Below are 20,940 nucleotides of genomic sequence, written 5' to 3' on the forward strand. Positions count from 1 at the left end.
TAAAAAAATCAGCATTTTAAAGAACTGGGTAAAATGAGGTTGATTGTTCTCCTCACAGTTTATCCATTGAATAACAAAAGGCATCTTATTAGAATTAAGAATTTACCCTCAACAGACCACAAATAACCCCCCTAAAACTTAAAATGAGCAGCATTTCTGCAAAATATTATGGACAGGTTGATTCTGGGAACTGTAGTACAACCGTTAATCAACCATTTAATTACAGTGGATACTATTACTATAGTACATAATAGGAAACTATAGTACAGCAATAATCACCATGTTTCATATTGCTGCAAGGACAAAATACTCTAAATAAATAAACAAACACTAATCATAATGTTATTTTCACAATGAATGAAAATGAAGCACACCACCAAACCTACATCTCACTCAGTTTTCACTATTTGTATGTATTATTTGTAACACAGGTTATTATTTTGAGGGTTTGTTTTATTGAAGGTTATTTTCATTGATTCGGAAATCAAGTTCTTCAAACCACAAGTGCAACCCATAATTTGAAACTATGTAGTCATGTCTATATTTTTTTTCCTCATCTATATTATTCCTCGGCTTCTATAACTGAAGAAGCTCTTCAAATCGGAAGTGCAACCTTTAATTTGAAACGCAATAGTCACGTGCAGGTGGATATGTAATTTTTCCCCCTCATCTATATTAATCATAGGCTGAAGTGCTGAAGATGATATGTTGGGTTGATTGGTTATACCACAATATTTCTTGTGAAAAAGGTTTTAAAGGATATCAGGGACAAATAACAGTGTTTCCAGGAAAATCCACAGTTTTTAGGAGAGATAAAAAGAGGTCTATTAACTGAATATAGGCCAGGGGCAAGGGGCCATGAAAACAACATATAAAATCTTTGTTTGAACCTTCTGAACCTTTAGAAATGGAGGCGAAGAAAAGTATCTATAAAGCTCTTTGGAGACTACCAATCTGAAATTGTCAGACAACTTGTTTTCATATTTATGAGTAGGAACGAGGGGGACTTTCTTGACCCTAATGCTTGTTTTCATTGGATTACAAAGCAGGGATGACTAGCAACATTTGTCTTTAGGTGAAGCTGAATGGTAACCATGAGAGAGCACATTCTCTGAGTTTACCAGCCACCTGCAGGCAGTGGGAATCACAATGAGGAGCTCAGGCTTTTAGGATGAGATAACAAAAAAAAAAAAAAAAAAAGGCTGTGTAGAAAGGAAAAAGAGCACAAGAGAGTCTCAGAGAAAGTGAATCATGACTGAATTACAGCAGGGAAAACTACTGGCTTTTAAAGTCTCATGAGAACATATGCAGCTCACATTAAACTCAAACAAAGAAATAAAACCTATGGAAAAATTCTGTTATAGAAATGGGGAAAGAGGCAGTTATTAACTGTGAAACTGACTGAATTGTAAAGAAAGTGACAGAGGTTGATTTTTGGTCATACTGCCCACCACTTATGGTATAAATATGTATGTGGTTATTATATTATTATAGAACATGTATATTTTTTCAGTACCACTTTACAGAAAGGTTGTATTAGTTAATGTTAGCTAATGCATTAGTTAACATGAACTAACAGTGGACAACCCATATGCTAAGCATTACTTAATGGTTGCTAATGTTAACAACATATATTAATGTTTTAATACATTTGTAAACCTAAACTAATAGTGGTGAACGTTGACTTCATTCAGCATTACATTAACTTAGTTAGTGTTAACTTACTCATATTCCACTGCATCTCTTTACATTAACAGCTTTAATTAGTTCATGTGTACTTACACATACACTGTTGTAATTGTTCATGGATTAGATAACATGACCTAACAATGAATAACACATTTATTCAGCAGTACTAAATTTGTTTAGGTAAACTAAATGTACACTACCCGACTAAAGTCTTGTCGTCAATCTCAGTTGTAAGAGCAACAAATAATAAGTTTGCTTCTGGTTGATCATTTAGAAAAGTGGCTAAAGGTAGATTTTTCAGATGAATCATCTGTTGAACCAATATTCACACACTGCGGAAGAGCTATTGGAACCTGTATGGACCCAAGATTCTCACAGAAATCAGTCAAGTTTGGTGAAGAAAAAAATTATGGAATCAGTATGGGGCATACGAGAGATCTCGAGAGTGGATGGCAACATCAACAGACTGAGGTATCGATACATTTGTGCTGCCTATTATATTACAAACCACAGGAGAGGGCGAATTCTTCAGCAAGATAGAGCTGCTCCTTATACTTCAGCCTCCACATCAAAGTTCCTGAAAGCAAAGAAGATCAAGGTGCTCCAGGATTGGCCAGCCCAGTCACCAGACATGAACATTATTAAGCATGTCTGGGATAAGATGGAGGAGGCATTGAAGATAATTACAAAAAATCTTGATGAACTCTGGGAGTCTTGCAAGAATGCTTGCTTTGCCATTCCAGATGACTTGAATAATAAATTATTGCTGGGATGCAGTCCGAGCTCATGGGAGTCATACACAATATTAACTCTTCCCACTGCACCATGACTTTATATTCTATACTGTTCATTATTTCTGTTAAGTGACAAGACTTTTGTCTAAGGAAGGTCAGACCTTACTGTCCTAATTAAATAATTAAAAATCAAGGCATGATCATCTTTTGTTTTGGTAAAATAAGCGTAATCTAGAGGCCTTTGCCTTTCATATAAGCCACTTGTGATACCAAATGATAAACTAGAGGTTACGTTATTATTTGTTGTTCCTTACACTTGGATAGGCAACAAGACTTTTGTCAGGTAGTGAATAATAATGTGTTAATGCATACATCAGTTAATGCATTAGATATGATATGAACGATATATTGATATGAACGAATAAGGAACAAATGTTAATAACACATTACATCAGTTTTACCACACCCTGTTCCTTAAAACACACCAACAGTTTCAACCTCTTCCTAATCAAACACACCTGAATCAACTCAGCAGAACATTAGAAGAGACATCAGCAGAACAGATAAGGGAGACATCAAAAATATGTACTGTTGGTGTGCCTCCAGAAACACTGCATTAGATAATGTTTTAGTGTACACTTTACAATAAGGTCATTTATTTCCCATTAACAAATGCTTTGTTAATAATAAATCATGTTAGTAAAGAGTTCACAAACATGAATAACATGAACATGAAGCCGAGGTTTCCACTATTAGGAACCTTATTGTAAAGTGTATATTACTTCAACAGCATGTGTTACTAACATTTGATCATGCTAAATAATGCATTAACTAATGTGTTAACTGATGTATTCGTTAACACATTAATTTATGCTTAGTTTACCTAAGTGATATTGCATTGCTGAATAAATATGTTCATTGTTAGGTCCTTACAAATACATTAGTGTATTTATGTACTGTAAGTAAACATTAAATAATTGAGCTGTTAATGTAAAGAGAAGAATTAGGACATTAGTAAGTTAACATTAATAAAGTTTATGTATGAAGACATTGTTCACCATCAGTTCATGTTAACTAACGAAATAGGTTTAGTTAACATTAACAAAGATTAGGTAATGCTTGACATGATGTGGGTTTACTGTTAATTTGGTTAACTAATGCAATAACCAACATTTACTAATACAACCTTATTGAAAGTGTTACAATATTAGCTAATGTTTTGTTTTTACAATAAAGATCTTTAATCAAAGTGTACAGTTAGAATTGTGAGGCAAAAATCAACATACCGTAAAGGATTTTAATGATGCTTGAATTCAAGTTCAGCCAAAAATGAAAATGATGTCATTAATTACTCACCGTCATGAGACCAGACCCCTGAGACCTTCGTCCATCTTCAAAACACAAATTAAGATATTTTTGATTAAACATGAGAGCCTCTGATCCTCAGTAGACACTAATGCCCTCGGCTTGTTCAATGTAAAGAAAACTACCAAAACAGTCCATGTGACTTCAGTGGTTCAATCGGAGTATTATCAAGCTATGAAAATCCTTTGTATGGACATAAAACAAAAATAATGCCTTTATTGAATGGTTTCTTCTGCTCAGGGTCAGTATAAGGTGCATGTTTATGAGCACTGTGCATTGATGTATACCCCTGATGCCATTGCTAGGTATGAAACAAAGCACAGGTAAACGTCAGCAGGTGACCGATTGAGACACACATAAAAAGCACAGCATTCTCATCAGTCAAACTTAGTCATTCTTGTTTTACGTGCACACAAGTATTCTCATAATATTTTGATTGAACCACTGAAGGCATATGGTCTGTTAATGTTTTCTTTTTTTTTTTGGTATTTTCTGAACAAGTTGGGATAATTGCAGTCTATGGAAGATGAGGAGCTCTTGGATTCAATCTAAAATATCTAAAAGTTATAGTTCATTTGAAGTTCAGTTTATTCTGACTTCATTTACTCACTCTTTACTTGTTTCAAATCTTTATGAGATTCTTTCTTCTGTTAAACATTAAAGTTGATTCCTTGAAGAAGGCTGGAAACCAGTAATACCAGTGAACTTACAGATGGAAGTCAGTGGTCACAGGTTTTCAGCTTTCTTCAAAATATTTTATTTCGCCTTCAACAGAACAAAGAAACTCATGATGGTACAGAGTAGATTTTTAGGTAAACTAAAAATGTCAGTAGTATTTTGAAGAATAACAACGGTCTCTGGGTTTGGAGCCACATGAGGGCAAATAATTATTAACAGAATATTTAATTTGGGGTGAACTATCCCTTTAAGATAAGTTGTTATCAGTGGTGGAAAGAGTCCTGAAAAATCATACTCAAGTAAAAGCATCATTACTTGCCTAAAAATATAGTGCAAGTAGAGTAAACTTGTCTGATGTAAATATTACTCAAAGTATGAGAAAAAGTAGACCTTTCAAGAGTAGTGAGTATTACGCTGTAAAAAGCTAATGCATTTACATGTTATTTGTGGATGTGTGTGTAAACGTAACATTCTGTAGTGCATTTAGTGATTGCCCAGCAGACACACAACATCATAAGAAGTTAATAAGAGGTTAGATTTAGATTGCGATGTCAGGTGACCAAAATTCAATGTCTAGCCAGCGTCTGAGGACAAAGTTATTTGGATGTCCAATAACGACATCAAATGACGTTGATATTTGGTTGATTTTAGGTTGTGTTGGAAAGTGACAAAAATCCAACCTGGAGCCAACATCTTAAACCAACATCATATTGACGTCAAATACTGACATTAATTCGTCAGGTATTTTAACCATAATCCAACGTCTGATAGACGTCATAACTGTAACGTCAACACATCGTCAAGACTGTAAACATTATTAGATGTTGATATTTGGTTGATTTTAGGATGGACGTGACGTCGCCTGACGTTGAGTTCTGATATCAATCCGATTTTCATTTCCAAACAAAATGCAACGTCCCCACGACATTGGGGTACAACGTCAATCTGACATCATGTTGATGTCTTGTGCCTGCTGGGTGTTTAAGGTCATTTCGGTCGTCATACACTAAACATCCGTCATCTCTCATTAGTGACATGCATCTAAACATTCTCTGGGTCAATGCGTGTAAAGATTTTTGGACATCTTCTGGACACTTTTAATGCTTCCAAAACAGTTTGCTGCAATTATAAAAATGCCAGTCTTGAGGTAGTTTATGAATGCGATTTTGCCCTTTATGTGCAATTGATGGAACGAATTACAGGACGGATTTTTCTAATCCCCATAACAAGAAAATAAAGTAGTGACTGCAGGTTGAAGGAAAGTAGAGGAGTAAAACTACTTGAAGTACAATTTCTGAGAAAAACTACTCAGTTACAGTAGTTTGAGTATTTGTAATCTGTTACTTTACACCACTGGTTGTTATTGAGAATTCAATAGAATTCAGGATGATGTTAATATTTGTTGCATTTGATACATATTTGTTGAGGTGTCATTTGACTGCAGAACTAAGCACATTGAAGAATCTGGACATCTGTCTTTCCGTGGGCTTTTAATAAAAGACATCATTTCCTCCTGCACTTAAATTCCCAGAGATCCAGAGACCTTTTTCTTAGCTTTATTAATGTATTACCATTAATATCCTCTGAACATCGGAGTGCCTCCTTTTCAGTTTTCTGATGTGTTTCTAGTGTTTGGCAGGAGCAGGTGGTATCACTGAACAGACGTGAGTTTGCCCCTCTGATATGTGCTGTAGGCCGCAGGTGATTATTTTTCAAGAGTAAAACACAGCCGGTATTTATCCATCAAAAGGCTCAATTCGGTTTCCACTGCAGACCTGGTGGAAAAGTGGCCACAATAACCAGGAGCGCTTGCTGTTGAAACTTTCTGCCTCTTGTTATCTTTTTATTAGCCATCTGTGCGCTACATGATAAAATACTAGAATCACGGGCCGTGTTTTTGCTCACAGCGGGGTTAAAACAGGAGGTATGCTTCATTGATTGAGATATAATTAAACCAAAAGGTGGCGTGGGAGATCAATGAAGCTTTCACTCGCTGACGCCACACAGCAAATCAACACTGCAGTGTTTCTGCAACCATCGTCAGCCTCATTAATCAGATATTTAGTTTGATTTCAGTCAAAAATAGAACAGTTCGCTTCTAAACGGCTCTTAAGATGTTCGCACCAAACACTGCGGATGTTTTCTCCCTCTTTTTCAGAGTTTTGTGCAGCATATTTACATGAGCAGCCGAAGACAGAGAAAAATATTTACAAAAATGAACTTTCCAAACACATTTATTGGGCCGATAACATTAATCAAACACAGTGTATGACCATTGTAAACAATGAAACAGAAAAAAGGCATCAGCTCTGCTCCAGAAAGTGCGCCAAGCGTAAAATATTCAACTTTTTTTTTTGACTTATTTTCCTTCTGATATTATTATTTTTTAAATGTTTATTTATATCTTTACCTATTCATTTTCAGCATGAATAATTATATTTACAAGGCCAAGACACTTTCTTTTTTTTTCCCCACGGACAACATTCACGCCGTAGTCTTCTTTATGATGGTTTTTGTCTTGATAATAAATCTGCAAGGCTGCCTCTGCTCCTGTTCTCCACAGCACGAGCCAGAATAAAGATTGAGAATGCAGTTATGTTCAAGGATGTCTCAGTATTGGTAGGGTGCTTCAATGTCCTGTCCCTTTTCCCCAGATGTAGCAAGTTGTCCATATGTACAAGGCTAAAAACATTCAGTTCAATACGTGAAGAGCCTATGCAATACATGTTATTTTTTTTTTGTTTGCTTTTCCCAAAAAAAGGTATCAAACATTTGTGTAGGTATGTCACGGGTTTTGTATTGGATGTATGAAATTGGATCTCTTTGCCAACTGTGCAGAGTCTCTTCTGAGGGGTGTTTTTGTTTTTTTTTCTTTACAAACATCATGACTTATCTGGCAGGACATGTGTCAGTCTTCATTCTGTTTATCCATGAGCTGTTCCTCTTCATTCTTTTCCATGTTGCTAGTGTTCTTGGGTTGGTCTGCATCCTGGCTCTATTTCAGCAGCCATTCGTTCACTATAAGGGGAAAACTATAGTATTATTATGACATTCTTCAACTACTACAATTGAGATCATATACTATATACACATACAACAGTTCTTCCTGGTTCCAAATCTGATTGGCTAATAGCTGTGCGATATTCTGCCAGTATCAGTACTGTTTCTGCCATGTGTATTACTCTGCCCAAAGTGAGGGCCAAGCAGAGGACTAAACTCACTACAGCATCTTTTAGGCAAAATGTAGTTGTTTAGATTGCAAACATGCAGGGTATTTAAGGATAAGGGCTGTTTGAAAACGTCATTAATTTCTGAGATAGGACTTCCAGCACATTGGCAGCCGTTTAGCCTCCCATTGGACACTGAAAGCACTCCTGTGATGGCTACTTATTCAGGACTATGACAGATGTCTGTAGATAAGGATATTGTGAAATTTTTGGTCACAGTTGGTCACAGTCATCAGTTATTCACTCCAGAGCAACTAGATTTCATTGCAATATTACGTTTTATAGCTTAATATACAGAAGTCAACATTTGAAGTGGATCAAAAACTTGTCCAAAAACTATGATCCACTTCAAATGATGACTACTGTTTGTTATCCTGAATGAAAACTTGCTCATTATTCTTTTGACTGATTTTGCTTCTTTATATTGTGGTTTGTTAAATATGATGTTTCAATTGACATCAGTTTTATTTTGTATTGCAGTATTTCTGCTATATGTATTTTGTATGTGATTATATTAGGGCTGGGAGATATGGCCATAAAAAAAACCCCAATTTAAATAGATAAATTTTCCCCACGCAAAAAAAAACCCCAAAAAGACTTGGAGTTGAAGGTTATTAACCTGGAGAACCTCATCATAATTATAGGATATAAAAAATTCTAAAGAAAAAAAGCTGTAACTTATATATCAAATTTAAGATCTATTTATAATTGCATACAAGACTTTAAATAATAATATAAATTAAACCATTTCATACAATTGCAGTGAAAGTAAATTCTAATGATTATTAAAAAAGAAACCTTTTTCAAGAGATTTAATATATTTGTTTTTTATTTAATAAACATGCATTCAGAGGTTATTTTGTGTTATATGAGTTCATATGAATACTCACATTAGGCTAGTGGGTTGCATTTTATTGATTTTTATTGCGTTGAGTCGCTGCTTCTGGTAGATTAGTCTAGTGCACTGAGCGAAGTTTTGTTTGAGTTATGTGTTGATATTTACAGTAATGAACGTCTTTGCGGCTAGGTCACATCATTTATCCAGTAACAGCAACGTTGGATTCCAACATAGATTGGTAACAATTGCTTTCATATGTACGTCTTCTCCATTATTTGTCTTATACATTATTTCTTACTGTGAGAAATACAAGGTGTGGCATGCAGTTTCAATCTCTCACAGTGAATGCGTGACCAAGAACCCTGAATTATGCATGTTTTTTGGTGGGTGTGTTTGTGCATCCGTGTTTTTTTTTATTTTTTCTTCTTCCATATTAAAGAGCGCAAACATTTCTCTGAGTACTCTCCCCTTGCTCGTTTGCCATGTTTTTGTATGTTTCTATGGCAAATGCGGGGGGACTTTAAACAATCGTTGTAAAATACTCAAGTTAATTGATACTAATATACAAAATAGATTTATCGCACAGCCCTAGATTTTGATATATATACTATCATTATATATATATATATTATATATAATATATTTATATTTTATATATATATATATATATATATATATTATATATATATATATATATATATATATATATATATATTATCTTTCACACTGCTATTCTTGACTGTTTGGCACCATCTTGTAACTGAATAGTTTGTAGATTAGTGTAGGCTGCGTTCAGGGGATTTTGTTTGTTTCACATGATAAATACTTAATAACTACAGCTCAGATCAGGATTTTTGGGTCTAATAGTTTTGTGTCAAATAGCCATTAAATAAGCAGGACAATATGCATCTAGAAGGGTGTTTTTACTGAATAAGCTATTCAGACTTGTGCTTACCAATCCTCAGCTTTGTTGTTGGGCTGCTGAAAGCCTGTCTGGTTTAATTCTGCGAGGGAAAATCACCTAGATGTACATTATCCCTTACTTATATTAGAGCTATGGTATTAGGAAATCATATTGCTCAACCCTGAGAACAAGCAAACATCACTGCTCAGGACTAGAGGTGCATGTATATGTATCAGCAAAAACACATCAGTGCTTCTTTAATGTAATCTTTTGAAGAGGAATCATTCAATTCATTTATTTTGTCTTCCGTAATGTATAAATCTGTGGTTCAGTGCGGAAAAAAAAATTATAATGCCCTTCTTTTTTTTTTCATCCAGTACTGGCTGATGTTCTTGTAAGCCTTGGTTCATTTCATTGTGCAGTTTCCCAGAATTACAGTTTTCGCTTGCACTCTGCATATCACCACCTCAAGCTAAAATTTAACATTCAATTAGCCTGCAGACACCTCACTTATGCCTGCTACAAAAGCACACGTCTCCCTGGGTTAAGATACATGACCTCAGATGCGTATCCAACGCTAATTAAATTACCTCTCTCCGTTTCTTCTCCTCCAAGATATTTACATCCTTTAACCACTCAACTGTAATAAAAGGAAGGAATCTTTTTGTATCGCCTACCAGTGTGGCAAATGTAACCTCTCAAACTAGTGCCACACTACTCATTTCACTGCTATATAAGGAAGTTCATGCGGTAAGAGCAAGCTCAATAAAGTAGACTTTCCCCAGTGCTTATGATGCTTTACTGCTGAAACCATTTGCAACAATATCTCAAGCATTCTGGTTAAAGCACAAACACATTATAAAACGCCCATGGCTGTCTGAGCTTTATTGGGATTCCTAAGGCTCTTGGTCAATAAATGATGCATGGTCAAGAGGAGATTACTTGTAGTTATTAACAAAATAAAGGCCAGTTTAAGGAATTTAGTGGAAATATTTGCTCAAATGGTGCTGAATAATTCATTTCACTTATCTAGTATGTGTGTTGTACAACAATAAAACACACATCACATTAGAAATACAGTTGCCTACTTATGTTCATGGATCCTCTTAAAAGCTTTATGAAGTGTTGCAATTAGATCATTTAAATAAATAAATGAGCATATGGTAGAAAAAGCACCTTTAAAAAAGTTGTATCTGATGCACCATTCCAAGCTCCCTGAAAACTAAACCAAGTTCTCCCCTAAAGTTCTCAGCAAATCTGTTCATAATGATCAACAGAGTTATTCTGTCTTGGAGGTGGTGTTGTTGAGGGAAGTCAATGATGAAAGCTGTACACACACTTGGCTCTGTCATAGTCAGCTTTAGTCTCTAATTCAAAGCAGACTGAGAGATCACAGCTTCACTGACCTCGGTACTGCAGCTTCTGTGCCCTGTTGTTGGGGCAGTCTTTGCCCTGCATGCTGAAGTTGATGTTGGTGCGGATGCAGCGGTTGTTCAGAGGCTGCACTGGGCGAACGTTGTCGCTCATGCTGAGGAATATCTGCGAGGGCTGATTCTGACTTAGCAGTCGCATGGAGTGCATCTGTAAGGACAAGCAGAGATTTTATATCGACTCTCTCTTGGCAGGTCAGGCAATTATCGCACAGTCAATCCAATCCTAACGGACCCGCATCAAAGAGTGTCTAGAGAGCTACGTGAGTGTGTCATTCAAGAACAGATTATATTACATATGATCAAAACAGTGTCAAAAGTGACAAGTTCTGCCTTTAAGAAGCCTGGCGATAGCCGAATCCATAAAAATAGATTTTTAGATCAAGTAAATAACTCTAAAAGATAGACTTGATTTGATCTTCTGAAATTCTTTCAGTAACTCAACTAATGGATCTTGCTATAGTTTTTTTTGTTTGTTTGTTTGAATAAGGTACACTGAAAAAAATGGTTGTATATACCAAATGCCTCTTCCCTGCATATGGTTGCATTGTGTGACTGTTTGCCAGTTTTAATATATATATATATATATATATACTATACTATATAATATATATCAACACACAACACACAGTGTATCCAGAAAGTATTAATAGCGCTTCACTTTTTTATGTTACAGCCTTATTCCAAAATGGATTTTTCCTTAAAATTCTACACACAATACCCCATAATGACACTGTAAAAAAGATTTTTTTTAAATTGTTGCAAATTTATTAAAAATAAAAAACCTGAAAAATCACATGTACATAAGTATTCACAGCCTTTGTTCAATATTTTGTTGATGAACCTTTGGCTGCAATTACAGCCTCAAGTCTTTTTAAATATGATGCCACAAGCTTGGCACACCTGTCTTTGGGAAATCTTTGCCCATTCCTCTTTGCAGTACCTCTCAAGCTCTATCAGGTTGGATGGGAAGCGATGGTCTACAGCCATTTTCAGATCTCTAAAGAGATGCTTAATAGGATTTAGCTCTGGGCTCTGGCTGGGCCACTTAAGGACATTCACAGAGTTGTTGTGAAGCCACTCCATTGATATTTTTGTCAGTCTGAGGTCAAGAGCACTCTGAAGCAGGTTTTCATTCAGGATGTCTCTGTACATTGCTGCATTCATCTTTCCCTCTATCCTGACTAGTCTTCCAGTTTCTGCTGCTGAAAAACATCCCCACAGCATGATGCTGCCACCACCATGCTTCACTGTAGGGATGGTATTAGCCTGGTGATGAGCGGTGCCTAATTTCCTCCAAACGTAACGCCTGGCATTCACTCCAAAGAATTAAATTTAGTCTCATCAGACCAGAGAATTTAGTTTCTTATGGTCTGAGAGTCCTTCAGATGCCTTTTGGCAGGGAGGGGCTTCCGTCTGGCTACTCTACCATACAGGCCTGATTGGTGGATTGCTGCACAGATGGTTGTCCTTCTGTAAGGTTCTCCTCTCTCCACAGAAGAATGCTAAAGCTCAGACAGAGTGACCATCAGGTGATTGATCAGCTCCTTGACTAAGGCCCTTCTCCCCCGATCACTCAGCTTAGATAGCCGACCAGCTCCTGGAAGAGTCCTGGTGGTTCCAAACATCTTCCACTTATGGATGATGAAGGCAGCAGAAAAGTTTCTGTAATCTTCCCCAGCCTTGTGCCTCAAGACAATCCTGTCTCGGAGGTCTACAGACAATTCCTTTGTCTTCATGCTTTGTTTGTGCTTTGACATGCACTATCAACCCTGGGACCTTATATAGACTGGTGTATTCCTTTTCAAATCATGTCCAATCAACGTAATTTACCACAGTTGCACTCCAATTAAGCTGCTGAAACACCTCAAGAATGATCAGTTGAAACAAAATGTACCTGAGCTCAATTTAGAGCTTCGCGGCAAAGGCTGTGAATACTTATGTACATATGATTTTTCAGGTTTTTTATTTTTAACAAAATTTGCAAAATTTCACATTGTCATTATGGGGTATTGTGTGTAGAATTGAGGAAATAGATCTCTCTCTCTCTCTCTTTCTTTCTCTCTCTCTCTCTCTCTCTCTCTCTCTCTCTCTCTCTCTCTCTCTATATTATATATATATATATATATTATATATATATATGTGTGTCAGTGTGTTTATTATATATATATATATATATATATATATATATATATATATATATATATATATATATATATATATATATAATTTATTTGTTTTATATGATTGCAGACGTTACAGTAGGCTATTTTGCATTATCATTTATCTACAGCTATAATCAAATGTTGTTCATAGAAAGGTCAGTAATTAACATTTATTCATAATATTTATGTCTATAATGCATCTGTTTTGTGAGAAGTGCTTTTCACATCATATGTGAATGACCCATACAACTTTATTTTATTTGATTTTTTTTACTTTTGTTTGAGCGAGAATGATGTCGACTGCAGCTTTCTGTCGTACACCCGCCTACCAGAAGGGTACCATTTGGCAGTGTGGACACAAGCCTGATAAAAGTGATCCATACTGAACCGAACTGTAGCACTAAGTGGAAACGAGGCATAATATGATCTGGTAGTTATTACTCTTATGTTTCTTGCGCCATGTCTTTGCTAGTGTGCCATTTTGTTATTTCATGAGATTTGTATCTTAGTATACTTAATTTTGTAAACAAATATAGACATAAAATTCTCAGCAAACCTATTTTTGACAGCGAACAATAATTCACCTGCATCTTTGTGACGTAGATTGGCTTGTTCATTAGAATCCACGTTGCGGTCTCGTAGCATGGTGGGATTGTCATAGACCCTTCGTAAGTGATAAAACTTGCCGTTTCTGGATACACCTCCTCAATGTTTAGCCCCGAGAGAAGGTATGCATCATCTATAGAAAAGGAGCAAAAGCATGCCAAAATGTTGTTGCTTATCAGTAAAAACCCATCTAGAGAAACAGTTCACAAGTATGTGTACTTTCCAGCCAAGTATTCATCCAAATTCAAATTCAATAACTAACAAAAGAATGACTTAAAAAATGTGGAAACGACAATAGCAAAAGAGAAGCAACAACAAAAAGTGTTCTATCTGTGCTCTGAACAGTTCTTTTCAGCATTTATGTTTTGCCTTTGATTTGTTGTCAGACGGTGACAGCGCATGTTATTTTGACTTCACAATAGCAGGCTGACATGAGATAATGTGCCACTGGATTTATGAAGAACAGCAATATTGAACCCACCTTGCATTGACAACAGACAAGTAATAGGTTCCGACTCGCGTCAGCCAGAGGAAATAGTTCGTTATTCTCCCTCTATCCCATTGATTACCACTCTATCTCCCTGCATGTTTGCAATTCCACCAGCGTCATTGCGCAGAACTTTGATAGCTTTGGTGGCATAAATAATTATTTTTGGCCGCCGAGGAGGAGGATGTGTTTGAAAAATACATGCGCTGGCTCCACTGCCAGTGAAAACGAAGGCTGGTAGTAGTGCGTTTGCAAAGACTGAACTGGGAACAGAGCGGGAGGCCAGAGGAGCAGGGTGGGGAGGCTCTGACAGCTGTCAAAACCCACGCTCCTCTTGCCTCCCTCTGCAAGCGCTGTTGAGTCCTCCCTGAGCTCAGCCAGCCTGTGTTCACGCACCAGCCACCAGGGGTCAGAACACTATCTATTCATCCACTCTATCCCACCCCTATTAATTCAATTATGAAGGCCTTTTTTCAAAAGTCCCTCTGGTGAGTTAAAAGGATAATGCCACGGTACATTTCCTCTACACTGCATGTCAGCGACGGCCATGAAATATTCCCAAACTAGGAAGTGGTTTTAATTTATTAAGGCTGAATACATTTACTTCTCAACACCTTTGTTTTTTACTCAAGTCTTGTGCATACAAGTTGCTGCTGTCAATTAATAATTAGGAAGAAGTTGTAGAATTAATTCTAATTCAGAGGATGATCAAAAAAGGTGTTCATGAAAGTTAACAACACTGTTTCTTTTGACAAAGAGCCAAATTTTGGATAATTACACAAATATGCTCAGACAAGAGGTCAAACTTTTGTTTCTACAGAAAAGAACCTATTGTTAATTCAATGAGCAAGTACAACATTTATTTTATTCACAACAATAATAACATTAGAATGATGATATTGCCTTTCAGCATCTTATGTGAGACACTGAATTAAGATATTTTTATGTGGGAAGCAGTTTCCAGACATTTCCATAGTTACAATCAACACATTTACATTTGTATAAAAACAAAGCAAAAAAAAAAAACCCCAGACATATTTCATATGAACATAATAGTATTACATACACACATTATAAATGTTTTTATTTTTACCTGACAAGCTGATTCAGATCACGCTCTATCATCACCTAATTAATTACTATAAAAACATTAAATATCTGTCTTTGGCAGAAATTAGCATGACCTGTGTTGCACAAATATTTTGGTCCGGTTCTCACTGGAGATCCAGTATAGTCCTTCCACTGCTGTCATATTCATATATAAACTTTCACAATTTTTTAATATATGTTTCATATATGACTTTTTTAAAATCAAAACATGAACTTGTATTTTAAATATGTTATTTGAATATATTGCCGTATCAGATTTTTGTGTGTAGGAATGCACGATCAGCTGGTGATTCATAGAGGCTTATTTCCATGATGTAAACATTCATGTGAACTGCACACCAGACCAACCCTTTCAGGTGGACTCCTGGACTCCGTCCGTGCACACACACCAACTTTATTTTACACATTCCTCTAAACTACAAGCATGGCAAAGTTGCAAGAACCTATGTACTGAGTACTGCATATCGAAAGATCATATGTCCCATCACAATAACATTGTTGTAGCTTTTAAGTCATAGTCTATCATGCAATAACTGGCTTGCATGATTTTTTAAAATGTTATATATAATCCATACTTCCTAACTTTAGTAGTGTGTTGCTCTCTCTTATATTCTGACCATTTCAGATCTAATGGTATGTGCCTGACACGTCATATGTATAAACAGAGACAAGCAGCTCCAGCAACAGTGTTTTTCCTGCAGTTTAATTTATTAACTGCTACTGTGTCCTAAGTTTCAAACTGCAGCTTTAAAGTTTGAGTTAAAGTTATTGGTGTGGCTGTGGAATCCTGGTGCATCAAACTGCAATGCAGCCTATTGCAACATTCAAAAACATTAGTAGAGATACTTTTATTGCTTGTTGCCTTGACTGGGTAGGACACAATTGATGAGTGGTAAAGTCTGTGTTCTCATTTGTTCAGACAGCCAACACAAGGTCATTTTTGGTGTATCTAACTCAAATGGTTAAAGTATCTTTTCAAAAATAACAAAAAAAATAATTCTGAAACTTTTTTAAGAACATTAATTTTCTGAAACAAAAGAATACAGCAGTAAATTAACTAACTGGACAACTTTACCTCTTTTTCCACCAGAATTCTGTATACAGCAATAATATAAGAGGCTATTATTTATCAAAATAAACAGCCAAGCATTCTATTTCACCTATATGTGCTTTATTACCACTTGACTGCATATTAGTTTACTATATGCATTTTTCTCAATTTCTCAAAAGCCAGAGGTAAGCAAAGGTAATTTTGATGAGCTACTGGTCTATCCACAACACATCTAGAAGTTTCGAAGTCTGTAAAAGCATTTCTCTCACTGATCCATCAATGCCAGCCTGTGCAGCTGTGTAACTCTTCATTTTACTCAACCGTTTATCGGCTACTTTACCTGTGTCTGATCTACAGTGATCGCCTATGTCAGGGAAGCCCTAACTCAGTCCTTGAGGGCCAGTGTCCTGCAGAGTATAGTTTCAACGTGTTGCAATTCAAACCTGCCAGAAAGCTTCTAGTAGTTTCCCAATATGTGTTTTTAAACAATCTTGCGTCCATGTGTTGCTCATGTAACGTCATCATCAACAGCCAAAGTGCAGTTCCAATACTCAAGATTACAAGAACAGAGGATGTGTGAAATAACCCAGATGTGTTCTTGCTATCAGGGACGCATTAAATGCAGACAGTAAACATCTTAAACACATAGAAAAGGTGTTTATTTACTTATATTCAATTAAAGTGTCTTTGTAAAGCTTTTGTATATGTTGACTTTGTAATTCAGTGGTTCTCAAACTGTGGTAGGGGCTTCCTTCCAGTGGTACGCGAAAGAATCGCTGAATAATATAAGAACAAAATGAACTTTTAACCCTTTGACACGTACGATAACACCGAGACTCATGTGATCAGACAGCACTGGCTAAGTGTACGATTATGCTAGTGTGCTAGATGTTAAAAATCAGTCCGCTTGGCACACAGCCAGAGGAAGATGCGTGCGGTTCTTGCGGAGCAGATACACACGTGCTAGAGAAGCCCTTCTGCAGACCGTTGCTGTTGTGTTGGCGTTTCAGTTACTGCAAACTCAGGATTTTCCCCATGCTGCATTATTGGTAAAATAATTATTACAAATGTGTTAAAACGTGTGTATGTGTTTTATGTTTAGTAAAATAATTTCTAATTGCGTCTTTAGTGATTTTGAAACTAATTACACTTGTTCTTGTCCCAATAGGTGGATTTAGAGGTTCTTGCAAAAAAAGCAGAAGTGGATTTAGCTGGTTTTGATGCAAAAGAAAATTTACCTTGTTAAAAACCCAAAAATTGTCTAAAGTGATAATTTTGAAAAAAAAGCTATTTTATTTACTAGCTAATAACCTTTTCATTATCTATTAAGTGAAACTTCTGAACCTAATTATAGGAGCCTGATAGAAAATGCCCATTTACAAGAAAAGAGGTCGGATTGATTTAGAGGGTTTACATATACATATATATACACATATACACACACACACACATAATATATATATATACACACACACACACACACACACACACACACACACACACACATATATATATATATATATATATATATATATAATATATATATATATATATATATATATATATATATATATATATATATATATATATAGAATATATACACACACACACACACACACTCACACACACACACACACATATATATATATATATATATATATATACACACTTATATATTATACATATATGACACAGCCTATATTTATTAGGTCCAAGTGACATTTTCAGGTTTTGATGAATTAATACTTTACAAGAACAGCAGTTTTCTTTTCATTTTTTAATAACAGTGCTTTTCATAGTGTTCGGTTGCGGCTGGAAGGGCATCCGCTGCTTAAAATGTGCTGCCGGTTCATTCCGCTGTGGCGACCTCTGATTAATAAAGGGATTAAACCGAAAAGAAAATGAATGAATGAATAACAGTTTTGTCTGCAAGTTAATGTTCAAACCATTTAGAATGTTTAAAGTGGCTGACAATAATACATATTGTTAATAATAGGTATCAATCTGCCTCATTTTTTTAACTGTGCAGTGCTGTAGCTGCTTAATCAGGCCTACTACGCTACTGTATTTTAACACTGGTGATTATGGTGGTACTTGGTGAGACCATTTTTTGTCTGAGGTGGTACTTGGTGAACAATGCTTGAGAATCACTGATGTCATTGATAAGGGAAAAAACAGTAAATTGTTGTTTGAATGTTGTAATGTTTAAATTATTTTCTGTTAAAATTCATGAAGGTCATGTGACCATCAGGAAAAAAACAAAACGCAGCATCTTATTCTCACAGCATGTGTTCTTGCAGTCTTCTCCGTTGACTCTCCCCAAGTAACTTGTCATGATTGATCTCCACAAGAATGCGAGATCATTCTCTGTGTTGAGAAACAGCCCTAGTAAGAGCTTGATTAGCTGGTTCAGGTTGGAGCTAAACTCCACAGGAGTTCCTGGCCCTCCAGAACTGAGTTTGGGCACACCTGGTCTATGTATTTCTCACTCATGAAACCCAGAAGTCCCAGTACTCAGTCAGGACATGTGCTAGGACTTCCCTTACTGTACACCTAAAACACAGATTACCGTTAAAAATGTGTCAATAGCTGGCAAGTGTCGCCTCTTAATTGATAAGATGATGTCAATGCTGGGGAAAGAGTTAAGCATCATTTGATACTAAACCTGGAGTAATGCTGCTAAAAAAATTCAGTTTTGCCATCCCTGAAAGAAAACTGACATCTCTAAAGCTATAATAAAAGTAATATATTTCCAATCAAATAAATAAATAAGTATGAGACATTTAACAGATAAACCTCTGAACAGAGGTGTGTATATATGTGATCTACATTTATTTAACATGTAATATTGTGCCTAGATACATTCAGTTGAATTTCTTCCCTATGTGATATTCTGTATGTAGTTATTGAGTCTGTGGTTTTAGACTCGACATATCCATGAATGTATAACATGATTCTGTCATTTATTCTCTCCCCACCGCAAGATGTCATGATAAACATACACAGATGCAAAATCTCCAGCTTCCCTCACCGACAGCTAGTCTCAGATGTTTACATAACTCTCACAGCCGATGAAGATACACCTGATATTCACTGCACGGTATGAGCAAACACATCTGATTCCATCACCAAATGCCAGTGCTATCGATCACATTTAGAAACCAAATCAGTTTTCATGTCAAACGGTAACAATATAATGCTTCCACTTACTCTTGTATGTTATTCTTGTGATGGTGTCTCTGTTCAACATGCGATTGAGAAATGAAATTCGAAGTCTCAGATATCTGAAACAGAACAGGTGTTAAGGGGGAAAAAGGACAGAATGATAGACAGGAGAGGGAAAACAGGTGAGGGTTGGGGAAAGAAAAGAGAAAGCATATTATTAGTGACAACTTCATTTGAAATTGAAGACAACATAAAATATCCCAGGAGAAAGGAATGTCCCATTCATTCAGTTTATAATGTGAAAACCCATGGTGCTAACATCACGTCTCTTGAAGTGTACTCAATTCATTAAGACGCTGAAACGTTTTTTAGTGCACTCAAATACATCAGGATGAACCCAGCAGTGTTCTGTAATTAAATGACACCTGATAGAATCACTCATGACACACTGCCGCATTTTCCATGCAAACTACAGAGTTCTTCAGAAACTCTGACTGCTTTTAGCAAGTAGTAAAAGAGCATTAATGAAGACAGCGAGGAACCGTTATCGTGCTTTTCTTTGACTCCACTTTACTTGCTAATTTGAAACTCTTTCAGTCTGAACGATTAAAGACATGTACTTTGTGACTACAACACAAATCACTTCTCTTCTGACCTCCTCAATGAGTGAACAGTAACGACTGAGGCTTAAAAGTCTTAGTCACATCATTTCAAGACTTTGTGATATTACCTGGGGCTTCAGTTAGCCATTATCTATTCCAAGAATTAATTAGAGCTGACTACACAGAGCGTTAACAAAGAATACCTTATACCATCCCTCACAATAAATGTTTTTCCTTAAGAATACTGCCTTTCCCAACAGTTTTGCCATCTATACAAGTCACTGTTTGTAAACAAAACAAACAAAATGGCTGGCTTCTATTAGGCCACTTCTATTATCGCTCTTTACTTCCGACAATGTTTTTTTATCAGGACAATTCTTTGCATTCAAAGTATTTAGTCTGGAATGGGAGTCCCTACTGGAGGTGTGACGCCATAACAGAGAACACAGCATGTGGTACCTCAGAAAATGGCTTTGAAAATGACTCATGTCACAGAGAAAACAAGAGTTAAGTCAGAGTGTTCTCGGTCAGATCATTGACGTGGAGGGTATTGTATCTGAATAGCATCAAACACAGCTTGTATGTTAGTGAGAAAAAAGACTAAGAAAACTCTAGAACAATAAACACTGAAATAAGAAACATTCTTTTAAAATGCATTTCTACTTTTGCCCAAAATATGATGTTTAGAGGTATTCTAGTTATCATTTATTAAAACTACAATCTTTTTTATTATCTCATAAAAAATGATTCATTATTTTACAGGAACATTGCAGTCACTATCTTTAGAAATGCTGTGGTAAATTCACACAACTATTAAAGGATCACTCCACTGTTTAACTATAATTTTTTTAATTTAATTTTGTTCTGGAATATTACTGTTGTGTTTCGC

At 36.0% G+C, this 20,940-nt stretch overlaps 1 protein-coding gene across 1 annotated transcript in view; it reads right to left on the bottom strand.

Annotated features, from left to right (window-relative positions):
• Positions 1 to 7,361: 7,361 nt before the first annotated feature.
• The window catches only part of ca10a (carbonic anhydrase Xa), a 296,564-nt gene continuing 282,985 nt past the window's right edge, over positions 7,362 to 20,940 (bottom strand). Inside the window, exons 8-9 of the mRNA XM_056470210.1 lie at positions 10,842 to 11,016; positions 7,362 to 7,484 (exon numbers count right to left, since the gene is read on the bottom strand). Of these exons, the coding sequence (XP_056326185.1) occupies positions 7,462 to 7,484; positions 10,842 to 11,016 (198 nt within the window). The 3' untranslated portion in view covers positions 7,362 to 7,461. The remainder of the gene's footprint in view (positions 7,485 to 10,841; positions 11,017 to 20,940) is intronic.

Source organism: Danio aesculapii, chromosome 12 (genome assembly GCF_903798145.1).
Source record: "Danio aesculapii chromosome 12, fDanAes4.1, whole genome shotgun sequence".
NCBI lineage: Eukaryota > Metazoa > Chordata > Actinopteri > Cypriniformes > Danionidae > Danio > Danio aesculapii.